This window comes from Haemorhous mexicanus, chromosome 38 (genome assembly GCF_027477595.1).
Source record: "Haemorhous mexicanus isolate bHaeMex1 chromosome 38, bHaeMex1.pri, whole genome shotgun sequence".
In the NCBI taxonomy this organism is placed as follows: domain Eukaryota; kingdom Metazoa; phylum Chordata; class Aves; order Passeriformes; family Fringillidae; genus Haemorhous; species Haemorhous mexicanus.
This window is the reverse complement of record NC_082378.1, coordinates 165,872-187,710: the sequence shown is the minus strand read 5'-3', so window position 1 is coordinate 187,710 and position 21,839 is coordinate 165,872. Positions and strand designations below refer to the sequence as shown.

The window sequence follows — 21,839 nt, the reverse complement described above, 5'->3', positions numbered from 1 at the left end:
TAGGCCGCCATAGGCCGCCATAGGCCGTGATAGGCCGTGATAGGCCATGATAGGCCGCGATAGGCCGCCATAGGCCGCGATAGGCTGTGATAGGCCACCATAGGCCGCCATAGGCCGCCATAGGCCGCCATAGGCCGTGATAGGCCGTGATAGGACATGATAGGCCGCCATAGGCCGCCATAGGCCGCGACAGGCTGTGATAGGCCACCATAGGCCGCCATAGGCCGCTATGTGTCGCGATAGGCCGTGATAGGCGCCATAGGCTGCGATAGGCTGCCATAGGCTGCGATAGGCTGCCATAGGCTGCCATAGGCCACCATAGGCCACGATAGGCCGCCATGTGTTGCGATATATCGCTGGATATCGCGGGATATCGCGGGATATCACGGGATATCACACTATTGCACCCCCCCTGCTGGTCCTGTCACGATACTGAGGCCCCTAACAGCGCCCCCTGCTGGTTCTATCGCGATATTGCGGCCCCTAACAGCTCCCGCTGCTGGTTCTATCACGATATTGAGCCCCCCCCCCAACAACCCCCCCTGCTGGTCCTATCGCGATATTGAGGCCCCTAACAGCCCCCTGCTGGTTCTATCGCGATATTGAGGCCCCTAACAGCTCCCCCCGGTGCTCCTATCGCGATATAACAGCGCCCCCCGCTGGTCCTGTCGCGATATCACACCCCAGATCCCCCCCTTGGCGGTTCTATCGCGACACCACCGAGCCCCCCCCCGGCCGTTCTATCGCGATATCACACCCCCCATCCCCATCCCCAGAGGGTGGAGCCCCCCTGGCGGCTCTGTCGCGATATTGCCCCCCCCCCGGCCCTATCGCGATAGGACGGCGCCCCCCGGCGGCCCTGCGGCGGATATGGCCGTGGCCCCGCCCCTATCGCGACAGGCCCCTCCCCCCCAGGGCATGTTCATCGTGCTGCTGCTGGGCTGGGTGTTCGTGCCCATCTACCTGAGGGCCGGGGTGAGACCAACTGGGACATACTGGGAGGGACTGGGATGGGACTGGGAGGGATTGGGGGGAACTGGGGGGACTGGGAATGGACTGGGGGGGACTGGGGAATGCACTGGGATATACTGGGATATACTGGGAGGGAACTGGGGGGGGACTGGGGGGGACTGGGAATGGACTGGGAGGGACTGGGAGGGACTGGGATATACTGGGATATACTGGGAGGGACTGGAATGGACTGGGAGGGACTGGGGGAACTGGGGGGGGACTGGGAATGGACTGGGGGGGGACTGGGAATGCACTGGGATATACTGAGATATACTGGGAGGGAACTGGGGGGGACTGGGGGGGACTGGGAATGGACTGGGAGGGACTGGGAGGGACTGGGATATACTGGGATATACTGGGAGGGACTGGGAATGGACTGGGGGGGACTGGGAATGCACTGGGATATACTGAGATATACTGGGAGGGAACTGGGGGGGGACTGGGGGGGAGTGGGAATGGACTGGGAGGGACTGGGAGGGACTGGGATATACTGGGATATACTGGGAGGGACTGGGAATGGACTGGGAGGGACTGGGAGGGACTGGGATATACTGGGATATACTGGGAGGGACTGGGAATGGACTGGGAGGGACTGGAGGGACTGGGATATACTGGGATATACTGGGAGGGACTGGGAATGGACTGGGAGGGACTGGGGGGAACTGGGAGGGACTGAGAATGGACTGGGGGGGACTGGGAATGCACTGGGATATACTGGGAGGGAACTGGGGGGGACTGGGGGGGGACTGGGAGGGACTGGGATATACTGGGAGGGACTGGGAGGGACTGGGGAGGAATTGGGGGGGACTGGGGGGGGACTGGGAGGGAACTGGGAATGGACTGGGAGATACTGGGAGGGACTGGGAGGGACTGGGGGGGGACTGGGAGGGACTGGGAATGGACTGGGGGGGGACTGGGAGGGACTGGGAATGGACTGGGGGGGACTGGGAGGGACTGGGGTATACTGGGATATACTGGAGGAGGGAACTGGGGGGGACTGGGAGGGGCTGGGAATGGACTGGGAGGGGACTGGGAGGGACTGGGGAGGAATTGGGAGGGACTGGGATATACTGGGAGGGACTGGGGGGGACTGGGAGGGACTGGGATATACTGGGAGGGACTGGGAGGGACTGGGAATTGACTGGGAGGGACTGGGGAGGAATTGGGAGGGACTGGGGGGGACTGTGGGGGACTGGGAATGGACTGGGAGGGAACTGGGGGGGACTGGGAGGGACTGGGAGGGACTGGGATATACTGGGAGGGGATTGGGAGGGGCTGGTTTATACTGGTTTATACTGGGAGGGTCTGGGAATGGACTGGGGGGAACTGGGGGGACTGGGATATACTGGGAGAGACTGGGAGGGTCTGGGACATACTGGGATATACTGGGATATACTGGGAGGGACTGGGAGGGAGTGGGGATAATGGGATATACTGGGTTATACTGGTTTATACTGGGAGGGAACTGGTTTATACTGGGATATACTGAGAGCAAACTGGGAATGAACTGGAAGGGACTGGGTTGTACTGGGATATACTGGTTTATACTGGGAGGGACTGGGAATGGGCTATGAGGGACTGGGATGAACTGGGAATGGATTGGGCTATACTGGGAGGGACTGGGTTATACTGGGACAGACTGGGAGGGACTGGGGATAATGGGATATACTGGGCTATACTGGTTTATACTGGGAGGGACTGGGGCGGACTGGGATGGAAATGGGATGAGATTGGGAGGGACTGGTTTATACTGGGAGTGACTGGGATGAACTGGGAGAGACTGGGAATGAACTGGAGGGACTGGGAATGGACTGGGGGGAACTGGTTTATACTGAGAGGGACTGGGATGAACTGGGAGGGACTGAGTTATACTGGGATAAACTGGGAGGGACTGGGAATGAACTGGGGGGAACTGGTTTATACTGGGAGGGACTGGGATGAACTGGGAGGGTCTGGGTTATACTGGGATAAACTAGGAGTGGACTGGGAGGGGACTGGGGGATACTGGGAGGGACTGGGAGGGGATTGGGATGAACTGGGTTATACTGGGTTAAACTGGGAATAGACTGGAGGGACTGGGAGGGGCGGGGCTTGATCTAAAGGGGTGTGGCATAATTGAAATTGGGCGTGGCCTGAGCGGGCGTGGGCGTGTCCGTGGTGGTTTGTGGGCGTGGCCTGAGTGGGCGTGTCCAGGTGAGCACCATGCCCGAGTACCTGGGCCGGCGCTTCGGGGGGGGGCGGATCCGGCTCTACCTGGCGCTGCTGTCCCTGGGGCTCTACGTCAGCACCAAGATCTCGGTACTGGTTTATACTGGTTTGTACTGGTTTGGACTGGGAGGGCACTGGGAGGGCACTGGGTTATACTGGTTTGTACTGGTTTGTACTGGTGAGCACTGGGAGCGCCGGCTCTACCTGGCGCTGCTGTCCCTGGGGCTCTACGTCAGCACCAAGATCTCGGTACTGGTTTATACTGGTTTATACTGGGAGGGCACTGGGAGGGCACTGGGAGGGGCTGGGAGGGGCTGGTTTGTACTGGTTTGTACTGGTTTTTACTGGTGTGCACTGGGAGCGCCGGCTCTACCTGGCGCTGCTGTCCCTGGGGCTCTACGTCAGCACCAAGATCTCGGTACTGGTTTATACTGGTTTATACTGGTTTATACTGGGAGGGCACTGGGAGGGCACTGGGTTATACTGGTTTGTACTGGTTTGTACTGGTGAGCACTGGGAGCGCCGGCTCTACCTGGCGCTGCTGTCCCTGGGGCTCTACGTCAGCACCAAGATCTCGGTACTGGTTTATACTGGTTTGGACTGGGAGGGCACTGGGAGGGCACTGGGAGGGCACTGAGTTATACTGGTTTGTACTGGGTTATACTGGTTTGTACTGGTTTGTACTGGTGTGCACTGGTTTGTACTGGTGAGCACTGGGAGCGCCGGCTCTACCTGGCGCTGCTGTCCCTGGGGCTCTACGTCAGCACCAAGATCTCGGTACTGGTTTATACTGGTTTGGACTGGGAGGGCACTGGGTTATACTGGGAGGGCACTGGGTTATACTGGGTTATACTGGTTTGTACTGGTTTGTACTGGTGAGCACTGGGAGCGCCGGCTCTACCTGGCGCTGCTGTCCCTGGGGCTCTACGTCAGCACCAAGATCTCGGTACTGGTTTATACTGGTTTATACTGGGAGGGCACTGGGAGGGCATTGGGAGGGCACTGGGTTATACTGGTTTGTACTGGTTTGTACTGGTTTGTACTGGTTTGTACTGGTTTGCACTGGGAGCGCCGGCTCTACCTGGCGCTGCTGTCCCTGGGGCTCTACGTCAGCACCAAGATCTCGGTACTGGTTTATACTGGTTTGTACTGGTTTGGACTGGGAGGGCACTGGGAGGGCACGGGGTTATACTGGTTTGTACTGGTTTGTACTGGTTTGTACTGGTTTGTACTGGTGTGCACTGGGAGCACCGGCTCTACCTGGCGCTGCTGTCCCTGGGGCTCTAAGTCAGCACCAAGATCTCGGTACTGGTTTATACTGGTTTGTACTGGTTTGTACTGGGAGGGCACTGGGAGGGCACTGGGTTATACTGGTTTGTACTGGTTTGTACTGGGAGGGACTGGGAGGGACTGGGAGGGACTGGGAGGGCACTGGGTTATACTGGGTTACACTGGTTTGTACTGGTTTGTACTGGGAGGGCACTGGGCGGGCACTGGGAGGGCACTGGGTTATACTGGTTTGTACTGGGAGGGCACTGGGTTATACTGGGTTATACTGGTTTGTACTAGTTTGTACTGGGAGGGCAGTGGGAGGGACTGGGTTATACTGGTTTGTACTGGTTTGCACTGGGAGGGACTGGGAGGGCCTGGGAATGGACTAGGACTGGTTTATACTGGTTTATACTGGTTAGTACTGGTTGATATTGTTTTATACTGGTTTGTACTGGTTTATGCTGGTTTGTACTGGTTTATACTGGGAGCAGGGAGGGAACTCCAAATTCCACGGGGAGCCCCCAGTTGCCTCCCAGTCCCTCCCAGTATAGACCAGTATAGACCAGTATCCCCTCCCCGTCCCTCCCAGTCCCTCCCAGTACAGACCAGTATAGACCAGTATCCCCTCCCCGTCCCTCCCAGTCCCTCCCAGTATAGACCAGTATAGACCAGTATCCCCTCCCCGTCCCTCCCAGTCCCTCCCAGTACAGACCAGTATAGACCAGTTTACCCCAGTCCCTTCCAGTTCCCCCAAATCCCTCCCAGTAGAAACCAGTTTATCCCAGTTCCCTCCCAGTCCATTCCCAGTCTCTCCCAGTATAACCCAGTCCATTCCCAGTCCATCTCAGTCCCTCCCAGCCCATTCCAAGTCCCTCCCAGTATAAACCAGTATGACCCAGTATATCCCACTCCCTCCCAATCCCCTCCCAGTATATCCCAGTACTACCCAGTTCCCTCCCAGTATAAACCAGTATATCCCAGTCCATCCCACTCCCTCCCACTCCTTCCCAGTCCATCCCAGTTCCTTCCCAGTATAACCCACTGCCCTCCCAGTCCCTCCCAGTATAAACCAGTCCCTCCCAGTATAAACCAGTGCCCTCCCAGTCCCTCCCAGTATAAACCAGTCCCTCCCAGTATAAACCAGTGCCCTCCCAGTCCCTCCCAGTATAACCCAGTGCCCTCCCAGTCCCTCCCAGTATAAACCAGTCCCTCCCAGTATAAACCAGTCCCTCCCAGTCCCTCCCAGTATAACCCAGTTCCATCCCAGTCCATCCCAGTCCCTCCCAGTCCCTCCCAGTATAACCCAGTTCCATCCCAGTCCCTCCCAGTCCCTCCCAGTATAACCCAGTTCCCTCCCAGTCCCTCCCAGTGCCCTCCCAGTCCCTCCCAGTATAACCCAGACCCCTCCCAGTCCTTCCCTGTATAAACCAGTTCCCCCCAGTATAAACCAGTGCCTCCCAGTCAATCCCAGTATAGCCCAGACCCCTCCCAGTCCCTCCCAGTCCCCTCCCAGTCCATCCCAGTATAACCCAGTTCCATCCCAGTCCCTCCCTGTCCCCTCCCAGTCCATCCCAGTATAACCCAGTTCCCTCCCAGTCCCTCCCAATTCCCCGCCAGTCCCTCCCAGTCCCTCCCAGTCCCTCCCAGTCCCCTCCCAGTCCCTCCCAGTCTAACCCAGTCCCCTCCCAGTCCTTCCCAGTATAACCCAGTTCCCTCCCAGTCCCTCACAGCCCCTCCCAGTCCATTCCCAGTCCCTCCCAGTATAACCCACTTCCCTCCCAGTCCCTCCCAGTCCCTCCCAGTCCCTCCCAGTATAACCCAGTTCCCGCAGGTGGACATGTACTCGGGGGCGCTGTTCATCCGCGAGGCGCTGGGCTGGGACCTGTACGGCTCGGTGGGGGCGCTGCTGGGCGTCACCGCGCTCTACACCGTCACTGGTCTGTACTGGTTTGTACTGGTTTGTACTGGGAATGGGCTGGGAATGGCCTGGGAGGGGCTGGGAACGGGCTGGGTCATACTGGGTTATACTGGGTTATACTGGGAATGGGCTGGGACCTGTACGGCTCGGTGGGGGCGCTGCTGGGCGTCACCGCGCTCTACACCGTCACTGGTCTGTACTGGTTTGTACTGGTTTGTACTGGGAATGGCCCGGGATGGGCTGGGAATGGGCTGGGAACGGGCTGGGTCATACTGGGTTATACTGGGTTATACTGGGAATGGGCTGGGACCTGTACGGCTCGGTGGGGGCGCTGCTGGGCGTCACCGCGCTCTACACCGTCACTGGTCTGTACTGGTTTGTACTGGTTTGTACTGGGAATGGCCTGGAAGGGGCTGGGAATGGGCTGGGAATGGGCTGGGTCATACTGGGTTATACTGGGTTATACTGGGTTATACTGGGAATGGACTGGGTTATACTGGGAGGGAGTGGGAATGGACTGGGAGGGAACTGGGAGGGACTGGGAATGGACTGGGTTATACTGGGAGGGGCTGGGAATGGACTGGGTTATACTGGGAGGGACTGGGAATGGACTGGGAGGGAACTGGGAGGGAACTGGGAATGAACTGGGTTATGCTGGGAGGGGCTGGGAATGGACTGGGTTATACTGGGAGGGAACTGGGAATGAACTGGGTTATACTGGGGGGGACTGGGAATGAACTGGGTTATACTGGGAGGGACTGGGAATGGACTGGGTTATACTGGGAGGGACTAGGAATGGACTGGGTTATACTGGGTTATACTGGGAGGCAAATGTGAGTGAACTGGGAGGGACTGGTTTATACTGGGAGGGATTGGGAGGGACTGGGAATGGACTGGGAGGGACTGGGAGTGGATTGGGATGAACTGGGATATACTGGGTTATACTGGTTTATACTGGGAGGTACTGAGAGGGAACTGGTTTATACTGGGCGGGACTGGGAGTGCAGGGGTTATACTGGGAGGGACTGGGTTATACTGGGACAAACTGGGAATGGACTGGGAGGGACTGGGGGATACTGGGAGGGACTGGGAGGGGATTGGGATGAACTGGGGTATACTGGGTTATACTGGGAGGGACTGGGATTGACTGGGAGGGGATGAAAGGGTTAAAAATGGAAATTATTGGTGCTGGAGGTGATTTTTTATACTGGTTTTTACTGGTTTCAACTGGTTTGAACTGGTTTTTACTGGTTTGAACTGGTTTTACTGGTTTGAATTGGTTTGAACTGGTTTTTACTGGTTTGAACTGGTTTTATACTGGGTTTATACTGGTTTGAACTGGTTTGAACTGGTTTTTACTGGTTTGAATTGGTTTGAACTGGTTTGGACTGGTTTGAACTGGTTTGAACTGGTTTTTACCGTTTCGAACTGGTTTTACTGGTTTGAATTGGTTTGAACTGGTTTTTACTGGTTTGAACTGGTTTGAAGTGGTTTGATACTGGGTTTGAACTGGTTTGAACTGGTTTGAACTGGTTTTTACTGGTTTGAACTGGGAGGGGATTGGGGACTTAACTGGGTCTGGGCGGGGCTTAACTGGGTGGGTGTGGCCTGTTTTGGTCTGGCTGGAAGTGGGTGTGGCCTGAGCCTGGGCGTGGCCTAACTGGGTGGGTGTGGTCCAATGTGCACTGGGCGTGGCTTAGGAGTTGTGGGCGTGGTCTGAATTGGTTTGGGCGTGGCTTTACTGGATATGGGCGTGGCTTCGGATCGGTGGGTGTGGCCTACCTGGCCGCAGGGTGATTTTAGGAGTGGTCTAATGAATCTGGGTGTGGCCTGATGGGATGGGCGGGGCTTAAATGGCTCTGGGCGTGGCTTTTGGATGATGGGCGTGGCTTTATGGGAATCTGGGATGGGCGTGGCTTTGGAACAATGGGCGTGGCTTAATGGAAACCTGAGATGGGCTGGGCGTGGCTTAGGAACGGTGGGCGTGGCTTAATGGGAATCTGGGATGGGTGGGCATGGCCTAAGGTGGTGTGGGCGTGGTCTAACTCGGTGGGCGTGGCCAGGCGGGCTGACGGCGCTGATGTTCGCGGACGTGGTGCAGACGCTGATCATCATCGTGGGCGCCTCCGTGCTGGCCGGCTACGGTACTGGTTTATACTGGTTTATACTGGTTTGGACTGGTTTGGACTGGTTTGCACTGGTTTGCACTGGTTTGCACTGGTTTGGACTGGTTTGGACTGGTTTGGACTGGGAGGGGGCTGGGAGGGACTGGGAAGCACCACTGCGGTGACTTACTGGTCTATACTGGTTTATACTGGTTTACAGTGGTTTATACTGGTTTATACTGGTTTATACTGGTTTATACTGGTTTATACTGGTTTATACTGGGAGGGGACTGGGAGAGAACTGGGAGGGACTGGGAGGGACTGGGAAGCACCACTGCGGTGCCTTACTGGTCTGTACTGGTTTATACTGGTCCATACTGGTCCATATCACTTTAAACTGGTTATAGTTGTCCATACTGGTTTATACTGGTTCATACTGGTCCAAACCAGTTTATACTGGTTTACACTGGTTTACACTGGTTTACACTGGTTTATACTGGTCCATGCTACTTTATACTGGTTTTTACCAGTCCATACTGGTCCATACTGGTTTATTCTAATTTATACTGGTTTTTACCGGTTCATACTGGTTTATACTGGTCCACACTGATTACTGGGGGCAGGCACCACCCACTGTCCAAACCCACCTCCAAAACCCAAACTGGTCCATACTGGTCCATACTGGTCTATACTGGTCCATACTGGTCCTTACTGGTTTATTTTACTTTATAGCGGTTTTTACCAGTTCATACTGGTTTATACTGGTTTGTACTGGTTTGTACTGGTTTCCAGCAGGGTGGGGAGCTGTGGGGGGGTACCAGGGCCTGCTGTCCAAGCCCACCCCCACCTCCCATACTGGTCCATACTGGTCCATACTGGTCCATACTGGTTTATTCTACTTTATATTAGTTTTTACCAGTTCATGCTGGTTTATACTGGTTTGTACTGGTTTGTACTGGTTTCCAGCAGGGTGGGGAGCTGTGGGGGGGTACCAGGGCCTGCTGTCCAAGCCCACCCCCACCTCCCATACTGGTCCATACCGGTCCATACTGGTCCATACTGGTTTATTCTACTTTATATCAGTTTTTACCAATTCATACTGGTTCATACTGGTTTATACTGGTTTGTACTGGTTTCCGGCAGCGCTGGGCACCGTGGGGGGGTACCAGGGCCTGCTGTCCAAGCCCACCCCCACCTCCCATACTGGTCCATACTGGTCCGTATTGGTTTATCCTACTTTATATTAGTTTTTACCAGTTCATACTGGTTTATACTGGTCCATACTGGTCCATACTGGTTTGTACTGGTTTATACTGGTTTCCGGCAGCGCTGGGCACCGTGGGGGGGTACCAGGGCCTGCTGTCCAAGCCCACCCCCACCTCCCATACTGGTCCATACTGGTCCGTATTGGTTTATCCTACTTTATATTAGTTTTTACCAATTCATACTGGTTCATACTGGTTTATACTGGTTTGTACTGGTTTCCGGCAGCGCTGGGCGCCGTGGGGGGGTACCAGGGCCTGCTGGAGCGTTACCCCCTGGCGCTGCCCCCCAACGCCTCGGGGCCCTGCGGGCGGCCCCGGCCCGACGCCTTCCACCTGCTGAGACACCCGAGCAGCGGCGACCTGCCCTGGCCCGGGCTGCTGCTGGGGCTGGGCATCATCTCGGCCTGGTACTGGTGCACCGACCAGGTGGGACTGGGATGGACTGGGACAGACTGGGAGGGACTGGGAATGGGCTGGGATATACTGGGATATACTGGGATATACGGGGATCCCAGCAGTGCGGACCTGCCCTGGCCCGGGCTGCTGCTGGGGCTGGGCATCATCTCGGCCTGGTACTGGTGCACCGACCAGGTGGGACTGGGATGGACTGGGACAGACTGGGAGGGACTGGGAATGGACTGGGAATGGACTGGGATATACTGGGATATACTGGGATCCCAGCAGTGCGGACCTGCCCTGGCCCGGGCTGCTGCTGGGGCTGGGCATCATCTCAGCCTGGTACTGGTGCACCGACCAGGTGGGACTGGGACGGACTGGGATATACTGGGAGGGACTGGGAGGGACTGGGAATGGACTGGGATATACTGGGATATACTGGGATATACGGGGATCCCAGCAGTGCGGACCTGCCCTGGCCCGGGCTGCTGCTGGGGCTGGGCATCATCTCGGCCTGGTACTGGTGCACCGACCAGGTGGGACTGGGATGGACTGGGAGGGACTGGGAGGGACTGGGAATGGGCTGGGATATACTGGGATATACTGGGATATACTGGGATATACTGGGATCCCAGCAGTGCGGACCTGCCCTGGCCCGGGCTGCTGCTGGGGCTGGGCATCATCTCGGCCTGGTACTGGTGCACCGACCAGGTGGGACTGGGACAGACTGGGAGGGACTGGGAGGGACTGGGAATGGGCTGGGATATACTGGGAGGGACTGGGAATGGGCTGGGATATACTGGGAGGGACTGGGAGGGACTGGGAGGGACTGGGATATACTGGAAGGGACTGGGAATCATCTCGGCCTGGTACTGGTGCTCTGACCAGGTGGGACTGGGATGGACTGGGTTATACTGGGAGGGACTGGGAGAGACTGAGAGAGAGCACTGGTCTGTAACTGGTGTGTAACTGGTGTGTAACTGGTGTGTAACTGGTCTCTAACTGGTGTAACTGGTCTCTAACTGGTCTCTAACTGGTGTCACTGGTCTCTAACTGGTCTCTAACTGGTGTCACTGGTCTCTAACTGGTCTCTAACTGGTGTAACTGGTCTCTAACTGGTCTCCAACTGGTCTCTAACTGGTGTCACTGGTCTCTAACTGGTGTCACTGGTCTCTAACTGGTGTCACTGGTCTCTAACTGGTCTCTAACTGGTGTAACTGGTCTCTAACTGGTGTAACTGGTCTCCAACTGGTCTCCAACTGGTCTCTAACTGGTGTCACTGGTCTCTAACCGGTGTAACTGGTCTCTAACTGGTGTAACTGGTCTCTAACTGGTCTCTAACTGGTGTAACTGGTCTCTAACTGGTGTAACTGGTCTCTAACTGGTCTCTAACTGCTGTAACTGGTCTCTAACTGGTGTAACTGGTCTCTAACTGGTCTCTAACTGGTGTCACTGGTCTCTAACTGGTCTCTAACTGGTGTAACTGGTCTCTAACTGGTCTCTAACTGGTCTCTAACTGGTGTAACTGGTCTCTAACTGCTGTAACTGGTCTCTAACTGGTATAACTGGTCTCTAACTGGGGTAACTGGTCTCTAACCGGTGTAACTGGTCTCTAACTGGTCTCTAACTGGTCTCTAACTGGTGTAACTGGTCTCTAACTGGTGTAACTGGTCTCTAACTGGTGTCACTGGTCTCTAACTGGTGTCACTGGTCTCTAACTGGTCTCTAACTGGTCTCTAACTGGTGTAACTGGTCTCTAACTGGTCTCTAACTGGTCTCTAACTGGTCTCTAACTGGTGTAACTGGTCTCTAACTGGTGTCACTGGTCTCTAACTGGTGTAACTGGTCTCTAACTGGTCTCTAACTGGTGTCACTGGTCTCTAACTGGTGTAACTGGTCTCTAACTGGTGTCACTGGTCTCTAACTGGTGTAACAGGTCTCTAACTGGTCTCTAACTGGTGTAACTGGTCTCTAACTGGTCTCTAACTGGTCTCTAACTGGTGTCACTGGTCTCTAACTGGTGTAACTGGTCTCTAACTGGTGTCACTGGTCTCTAACTGGTGTAACTGGTCTCTAACTGGTCTCTAACTGGTGTAACTGGTCTCTAACTGGTCTCTAACTGGTCTCTAACTGGTGTCACTGGTCTCTAACTGGTCTCTAACTGGTCTCTAACTGGTGTAATTGGTCTCTAACTGGTGTAACTGGTCTCTAACTGGTGTCACTGGTCTCTAACCGGTCTCTAACTGGTGTAACGGGTCTCTAATTGGTGTAACTGGTCTCTAACTGGTGTAACTGGTCTCTAACTGGTGTAACTGGTCTCTAATTGGTGTAACTGGTCTCTAACTGGTGTAACTGGTCTCTAACTGGTGTAACTGGTCTCTAACTGGTGTCACTGGTGTCACTGGTCTCTAACTGGTGTAACTGGTGTGTAACTGGTGTGTAACTGGTCTCTAACTGGTGTAACTGGTCTCTAACTGGTGTAACTGGTCTCTAACTGGTGTCACTGGTCTCTAACTGGTCTCTAACTGGTGTCACTGGTCTCTAACTGGTCTCTAACTGGTGTAACTGGTCTCTAACTGGTGTCACTGGTCTCTAACTGGTGTAACTGGTCTCTAACTGGTCTCTAACTGGTGTCACTGGTCTCTAACTGGTCTCTAACTGGTGTAACTGGTCTCTAACTGGTGTAACTGGTCTCTAACTGGTGTCACTGGTCTCTAACTGGTGTAACTGGTCTCTAACTGGTCTCTAACTGGTGTAACTGGTCTCTAACTGGTGTAACTGGTCTCTAACTGGTGTCACTGGTCTCTAACTGGTGTAACTGGTCTCTAACTGGTCTCTAACTGGTGTCACTGGTCTCTAACTGGTGTAACTGGTGTAACTGGTCTCTAACTGGTGTCACTGGTCTCTAACTGGTGTCACTGGTCTCTAACTGGTGTAACTGGTCTCTAACTGGTCTCTAACTGGTGTCACTGGTCTCTAACTGGTCTCTAACTGGTCTCTAACTGGTGTCACTGGTCTCTAACTGGTGTCACTGGTCTCTAACTGGTCTCTAACTGGTCTCTAACTGGTGTAACTGGTCTCTAACTGGTGTCACTGGTCTCTAACTGGTGTAACTGGTCTCTAACTGGTGTAACTGGTCTCTAACTGGTGTCACTGGTCTCTAACTGGTCTCTAACTGGTCTCTAACTGGTGTCACTGGTCTCTAACTGGTCTCTAACTGGTCTCTAACTGGTCTCTAACTGGTCTCTAACCGGTGTTACTGGTCTCTAACTGGTCTCTAACTGGTCTCTAACTGGTGTCACTGGTCTCTAACTGGTCTCTAACTGGTGTCACTGGTCTCTAACTGGTGTAACTGGTGTGTAACTGGTGTAACTGGTCTCTAACTGGTGTCACTGGTCTCTAACTGGTGTAACTGGTCTCTAACTGGTGTCACTGGTCTCTAACTGGTGTAACTGGTCTCTAACTGGTGTCACTGGTCTCTAACTGGTGTAACTGGTCTCTAACTGGTCTCTAACTGGTGTAACTGGTGTGTAACTGGTCTCTAACTGGTGTCACTGGTCTCTAACTGGTGTAACTGGTCTCTAACTGGTCTCTAACTGGTGTAACTGGTGTGTAACTGGTCTCTAACTGCTGTAACTGGTCTCTAACCGGTGTCACTGGTCTCTAACTGGTGTAACTGGTCTCTAACTGGTTTCTAACTGGTCTCTAACTGGTGTCACTGGTCTCTAACTGGTGTCACTGGTCTCTAACTGGTGTAACTGGTCTCTAACTGGTCTCTAACTGGTGTAACTGGTCTCTAACTGGGGTAACTGGTCTCTAACTGGTCTCTAACTGGTCTCTAACTGGTGTGACCGGGCCCCTCCCCCAGGTGATCGTGCAGCGCTGCCTCGCCGGCCGCTCGCTCACCCACGTCCGCGCCGGCTGCGTCCTCTGCGGCTACCTCAAGGTGCTGCCCATGTTCCTGATGGTGCTGCCCGGCATGGCCGCCCGCGTCCTCTTCCCAGGTCAGGGCCCCGCTGCTTCGTACTGGCCCATACTGGTTTATACTGGTTTATACTGGTTTACATTGAGTTTAAGGGACTTATCCAATATGGCCGCCTGCATTGGAGTTTACAAGATGGCCGCCCAAAATGGCCTCCAGACACCAAATCCAAGATGGCCGACTAAGATGGCGCCCCAGTATAGACAGACATTGGTGCATACTGGTTTATACTGGTTCATACTGGTTTATACTGGCTTATACTGGTTTATATCGAGCTTAAGGGATTTATCCAATATGGCCACCTCCATTGGAGTTTACAAGATGGCCTCCCAAAATGGCTGCCCAAGATGGCGCCCCAGTATAGACAGACATTGGTTTATACTGGTTTATACTGGTTCATACTGGTTTTAGTTGGTTTACATCGAGCTTAAGGGATTTATCCAATATGGCCGCCTCCATTGGAGTTTACAAGATGGCTGCCCAAAATGGCCTCCAGACACCAAATCCAAGATGGCAGCCCAAGATGGCGCCCCAGTATAGACAGACATTGGTGCATACTGGTTTATACTGGTTCATACTGGTTTATACTGGCTTATACTGGTTTATATCGAGCTTAAGGGACTTATCCAATATGGCCGCCTGCATTGGAGTTTACAAGATGGCCGCCCAAAATGGCTGCCCAAGATGGCGTCCCAGTATAGACAGACATTGGTTTATACTAGTTTATACTGGTTCATACTGGTTTATACTGGTTTATACTGGTTTATACTGGTTTATATCGAGTTAAAGGGACTTATCCAATATGGCCGCCTCCATTGGAGTTTACAAGATGGCCGCCCAAAATGGCTGCTACACGCCAAATCTAAGATGGCCGCCCTAGATGGTGCCCGATTATAGTGAGCCATTGGTTTATACTGGTTTATACTGGTTCATACTGGTTTATACTGGTTTATACTGGTTTATATCGAGTTTAAGGGACTTATCCAATATGGCCGCCGGCATTGGAGTTTACAAGATGGCCGCCCAAAATGGCTGCCCAAGATGGCGTCCCAGCATAGACAGACATTGGTTTATACTGGTTCATACTGGTTCATACTGGTTTATACTGGTCCGTACTGGTCCATACTGGTCTGTACTGGTCCATACTGGTCCGTACTGGTCCGTACTGGTCCGTACTGGTCCGTACTGGTCCGTACTGGTTTGTACTGGTCCATACTGGTTCATACTGGTTTATACCAGTCCATACTGTTTTATACTGGTTCATACTGGTCCAGACTGGTCCGTACTGGTCCATACTGGTTTATACTGGTCCGTACTGGTTCATACTGGTTCATACTGGTCCGTACTGGTTCGTACTGGTCTGTATTGGTCCATGCTGGTCTGTACTGGTCCATAGTGGTCCGTACTGGTTCGTACTGGTCCATACTGGTCTGTACTGGTTTATACTGGTCTGTACTGGTCCGTACTGGTCCGTACTGGTCCATACTGGTCTGTACTGGTTCATACTGGTCCGTACTGGTTCATACTGGTCCGTACTGGTCCGTATTGGTCCATACTGGTTCATACTGGTCCTTACTGGTCCATACTGGTCCATACTGGTCCGTACTGGTCCGTACTGGTCCATACCGGTCCGTACTGGTCCGTACTGGTCCATACTGATCCATACTGGTCCATACTGGTCCATAGTGGTCCGTACTGGTCCGTACTGGTCTGTACTGGTTTGTACTGGTCCATACTAGTCCATACTGGTTTGTACTGGTTCATACTGGTCCTTACTGGTCCATACTGGTCCGTACTGGTCCATACTGGTTTGTACTGGTCCATACTGGTTCATACTGGTTTATACCAGTCCATACTGTTTTATTCTGGTTCATACTGGTCCAAACTGGTCCGTACTGGTTCATACTGGTCCGTACTGGTCCGTACTGGTCCATACTGGTCCAAACTGGTCCGTACCGGTCCGTACTGGTCCGTACTGGTTCGTACCGGTCCGTACTGGTCCGTACTGGTCCATACTGGTTTATACTGGTCCCTGCAGAGGTCATTGGCTGCGCTGACCCCCAGGGCTGCTCCCGCGCCTGCGGCTCCGCCCTCGGCTGCTCCAACGTGGCCTATCCCAGACTGGTGCTCAGCCTGCTGCCCCCCGGTACTTAATTACTAATTATTAATTAATTATTAGAGATTAATAATGGATATTAGGCATTATTAATGAGTTATTAGTGATTTATTAATGATAATTAGTGATTATTAGTGGTGCCTTTTCCCAGACTCCGGGCTAATCACAGGTCATTAGGACTAATCACGGCCTATTAATCCTAATTATTGGGCTAATAACTCCGTTTTTGGGGCTAATAATTCCAATTTTTCGCCGATTTCTGCCATTTTTTCACCAATTTTCTCCATTCTTTCCCCACTCATTATTATTAATTAATGACTGATGAATATTCCGGGCTAATCACGCATTATTAGGACTAATCACGGCCTATTAATCCTAATTATTGGGCTAATAACTCCATTTTTAGGGCTAATCATTCCAATTTTGGGCCGATTTCTGCCATTTGTTCACCAATTCTCTCCATTCTTTCCCCGCTCATTATTATTAATTAATGACTAATGAATATTCCGGGCTAATCACGGGTTATTAGGACTAATCACAGCCTATTAATCCTAATTATTAGGGCTAATAACTCCATTTTGGGGCTAATAATTCCAATTTTTCACCGATTTCCGCCATTTTTTCACCAATTCTCTCCATTCTTTCCCCACTCATTATTATTAATTAATGACTAATAATTATTCCATGTTAATAAGGGGTTATTTGGACTAATCACAGCCTGTTAATCCTAATTATTAGGGCTAATAACTCCATTTTTGGGGCTAATAATTCTAATTTTTCGCCGATTTCCGCCATTTCTTCACCAATTTTCTCCATTCTTTCCCTGCTTATTATTATTAATTAATGAGTAATAATTATTTCGGGCAAATAAGGGGTTATTAGGACTAATAATGAGCTATTAATCCTAATTATTTGGGCTAATAACTCCATTTTCGGGGCTAATAATTCCAATTTCGGGCCGATTTCAGCCGTCGTCTCGCCGAGCGCGCGGCGCGGGGCGCTGCGGCGATTAATTAGCGCTAATGAGCGATTAATTGCTGCAGGGCTGCGGGGGCTGATGCTGGCCGTGGTGCTGGCGGCGCTGATGTCGTCGCTCGCCTCCATCTTCGCCAGCTCGGCCGCGCTCTTCACCCTCGACGTCTACAGCAGGGTGCGGCCGCGGGCGGGGCCGCGGCACCTGCTGCTGGCCGGCAGGTGAGCCACGCACCTGGGGCACACCTGGGACAGGGACACACCTGGGGCACAGCTGGGACAGGGACACACCTGGGGCAGGGACACACCTGGGGCACAGCTGGGACAGGTGACATCGGGGAGCCACACACCTGGGGCACACCTGGGACACACCTGGGACACACCTGGGACAGGGCAGGGACAGGTGAAGGGAGGGACACAGCTGGGACACAGCTGGGACAGGTGACCGAGGGGAGCCACACACCTGGGACAGGTGACATAGGGGAGGGACACACCTGGGGCACAGCTGGGACAGGTGACATCGGGGAGCCACACACCTGAGACACACCTGGGACAGGTGACATTGGGGAGCCACACACCTGGGGCACACCTGGGACACACCTGGGACAGGAACACACCTGGGGCAGGTGACATTGGGGAGCCACACACCTGGGGCACAGCTGGGACACACCTGGGGCAGGTGACATCGGGGAGGGACACACCTGGGACACACCTGGGACACACCTGGGGCAGGGACACACCTGGGGCACAGCTGGGACAGGTGACATCGGGGAGCCACACACCTGGGGCACAGCTGGGACACACCTGGGACACACCTGGGACAGGTGACATAGCGGAGGGACACACCTGGGACAAGTGACCTAGGGGAGCCACACACCTGGGTCACACCTGGGACAGGTGACCTAGGGGAGCCACACACCTGGGACACAGCTGGGACACAGCTGGGACACACCTGGGACAGGTGACATAGGGGAGGGACACACCTGGGGCAGGTGACCTAGGGGAGGGACACACCTGGGACACACCTGGGACAGGTGACATTGGGGAGCCACACACCTGGGACAGGTGACCTAGGGGAGGGACACACCTGGAGAACAGCTGGGACAGGTGACCTAGGGGAGCCACACACCTGGGGCACAGCTGGGACACACCTGGGACAGGGCAGGGACACACCTGGGACACACCTGGGACAGGTGACATCGGGGAGGGACACACCTGGGGCACAGCTGGGACACAGCTGGGACACACCTGGGGCAGGTGACATTGGGGAGGGACACACCTGGGACACAGCTGGGACAGGTGACATAGGGGAGCCACGCACCTGGGGCACACCTGGGGCAGGTGACCTAGGGGAGGGACACACCTGGGGCACACCTGGGGCAGGTGACAGGAGCCACACACCTGGGGCACAGCTGGGACAGGTGACCTAGGAGAGCCACACACCTGGGACAGGTGACCTAGGGGAGCCACACACCTGGGGCACACCTGGGACAGGTGACATAGGGGAGCCACACACCTGGGGCACACCTGGGACACACCTGGGACAGGAACACACCTGGGACAGGTGACATAGGGGAGCCACACACCTGGGGCAGGTGACCTAGGGGAGCCACACACCTGGGGCACACCTGGGACAGGAACACACCTGGGAGAGGTGACCTAGGGGAGGGACACACCTGGGGAACAGCTGGGACAGGTGACATAGGGGAGCCACACACCTGGGATAGGTGACATGGGGGAGCCACACACCTGGGGCACACCTGGGACACACCTGGGACAGGGCAGGGACACACCTGGGGCACACCTGGGACAGGTGACATAGGGGAGGGACACACCTGGGGCACACCTGGGGCAGGTGACATTGGGGAGCCACACACCTGGGACAGGTGACATAGGGGAGCCACACAGCTGGGGCACACCTGGGACAGGTGACATAGGGGAGGGACACACCTGGGGCACACCTGGGACACACCTGGGATACACCTGGGACAGGAGAGGGACACACCTGGGACACACCTGGGGCACACCTGGGACAGGTGAGGGGAGGGACACACCTGGGACACACCTGGGACAGGAGAGGGACACACCTGGGGCACAGCTGGGACAGGGACCTAGGGGAGGACACACCTGGGACAAACCTGGGACACATCCGGGACAGGTGACATAGGGGAGGGACACCTGGGACACACCTGGGACAGGGGAGGGACACCTGGGCAGGTGAGGGACACACCTGGGACAGGGCAGGGACATACCTGGGACACACCTGGGACAAGTGAGATCACATGGGACAGGTGAGGGACACCTGGGACACACCTGGGACAGGTGAGGGACAGGGAAAGGACACCCAGGACAGGTGAGATCAGAGGGAACAAGTCAGAGACACACCTGGGACAGGTGGGACAGGTGAGGGACACCTGAGACACACCTGGGACAGCTGAAGGAGACACCTGGACAGGTCAGGGACACCTGGGACACACCTGGACAGGTGAGGGACACCTGAGATAGGTGAGGGACACACCTGGGACACACCTGGGACACACCTGGACAGGTGAGGGACAGGTGAGGTCACCTGAGACAGGTGAGAGACACCTGGGGCAGGTGAGGAACACCTGAGATAGGTGAGGGACACCCCTGGGACACACCTGGGACAGGTGAGGTCACCTGGGACAGGTGGGACCCCAAATTTCCTCATCCCAGGTGTGCAAGAACCCCAAATTTGGGGATCTCAGGTAACTTTGGGCTCCCAAATTTTGGGTTCTGGAGCTCCTGGAGATCCCAAATTTTTTTGAGGTGACCTGAGGTGACCCCAGGTGAGCTCACCTGTCCAGGTGACCCCAATTTGGGTCATTCCAAGTGTCCAGGTGACCTCGAAATCCCTGAATTTGGGCTCCAGGTGACCTTGGAGGACCCAAATTTTGGGTTCTGGAGCTCCTGGAGCTCCCAGATTTTTTGGGGTGACCTCAGGTGACCTCAGGTGAGCTCACCTGTCCAGGTGACCTCCAGAACCCCAAATCTGAGGTTCTCAGGTGTCCAAAACCCCAAAATTTGAGATCTCAGGTAACTTTGGGCTCCCAAATTTTGGGTTCTGGAGCTCCTGGAGATCCCAAATTTTTTCAAGGTGACCTCAGGTGAGCTCAGGTGACCTCAGGTGAGCTCACCTGTCCAGGTGACCCCAATTTGGGTCATTCCAAGTGTCCAGGTGACCTCGAAATCCCTGAATTTGGGCTCCAGGTGATCTTGGAGGACCCAAATTTTGGGTTCTGGAGCTCCTGGAGCTCCCAGATTTTTTGGAGGCGAGCTCAGGTGACCTCAGGTGAGCTCACCTGTCCAGGTGACCTCCAGAACCCCAAATCTGAGGTTCTCAGGTGTGCAAGAACCCCGAAATTTGGGCTCCAGGTGACCTTGGAGGACCCAAATTTTGGGTTCTGGAGCTCCTGGAGCTCCCAGATTTTTTGGGGGCGAGCCCAGGTGAGCTCACCTGTCCAGGTGACCTCGAGAATTCCAAATCTGAGGTTCTCAGGTGTGCAAGAAGCCCAAATTTTGGTGTCCAGGTGACCTTGAAGGACCCAAATTTTGGGTTCTGGAGCTCCTGGAGCTCCCAGATTTTTTTGGGGTGACCTCAGGTGAGCCCAGGTGAGCTCACCTGTCCCACCTGGCGCAGGCTGTGGGTGCTGGCCATGGTGGGGCTGAGCCTGGCCTGGCTGCCGGTGGTGGAGGCGGCGCGGGGGGGGCAGCTCTTCGACTACATGCAGGCGCTGGCCTCGTACCTGGCCCCGCCCGTGGCCGCCGTCTTCTGCCTGGCCGTGTTCGTGCGGCGCGTCAACGAGCCCGTGAGTGCGCACCTGGCACACCTGGGCACGCCTGGGGACACCTGGGGGCACCTGGGGGCACCTGGGTGGGCATTAAAGGGGATTTGGGGCACACCTGGGCACAGCTGGGGGGAACCTGGACGCACCTGGGCACACCTGGGGGCACCTGGGATCCATTGGGGCACACCTGGGCACGCCTGGGGGCACCTGGGTGGGCATTGAGAGGTGTTTGGGGCTCACCTGGCACACCTGGGATCCATTGGGACACACCTGGGGGCACCTGGGGGCACCTGGGATCCATTGGGGCACACCTGGGCACACCTGGGGCCACCTGGGCACACTTTGGGGGGAGGGGCACACACCTGGCCCCGCCCGTGGCCGCCGTCTTCTGCCTGGCCGTGTTCGTGCGGCGCGTCAACGAGCCCGTGAGTGCGCACCTGGCACACCTGGGCACGCCTGGGGGCACCTGGGGGCACCTGGGTGGGCATTAAAGGGGATTTGGGGCACATCTGGGCACACCTGGGGGCACCTGGGGGCACCTGGGATCCATTGGGGCACACCTGGGCACACCTGGGTGGGCATTGAAAAGTGTTTGGGGCTCACCTGGGCACACCTGGGCACAGCTGGGGGGAACCTGGGAGGGTTTAAAGGGTGTTTGGGGCTCACCTGGGCACAGCTGAAGGGGAGATGGGGGCACCTGGGCGCACCTGGGTGGGCATTAAAGGAGATTTGGGGCTCACCTGGGCACACCTGGAGGCACCTGGGCACAGCTGGGAGCACCTGGG

General features: G+C 55.2%; 1 protein-coding gene across 2 annotated transcripts in view; it reads left to right on the top strand.

Moving 5' to 3' along the window:
- LOC132341328 (sodium/glucose cotransporter 2-like) overlaps positions 1-21,839 on the top strand; it is a 39,981-nt gene that overhangs the window by 6,556 nt on the left and 11,586 nt on the right. For both annotated transcript variants that reach the window (XM_059872812.1, XM_059872811.1), the window contains exons 4-12: positions 916-975; positions 3,205-3,309; positions 6,323-6,428; positions 8,473-8,553; positions 10,006-10,205; positions 14,044-14,179; positions 16,196-16,303; positions 17,317-17,467; positions 20,907-21,075. In XM_059872812.1, coding sequence (XP_059728795.1) covers positions 916-975; positions 3,205-3,309; positions 6,323-6,428; positions 8,473-8,553; positions 10,006-10,205; positions 14,044-14,179; positions 16,196-16,303; positions 17,317-17,467; positions 20,907-21,075 — 1,116 coding nt within the window. The remainder of the gene's footprint in view (positions 1-915; positions 976-3,204; positions 3,310-6,322; positions 6,429-8,472; positions 8,554-10,005; positions 10,206-14,043; positions 14,180-16,195; positions 16,304-17,316; positions 17,468-20,906; positions 21,076-21,839) is intronic.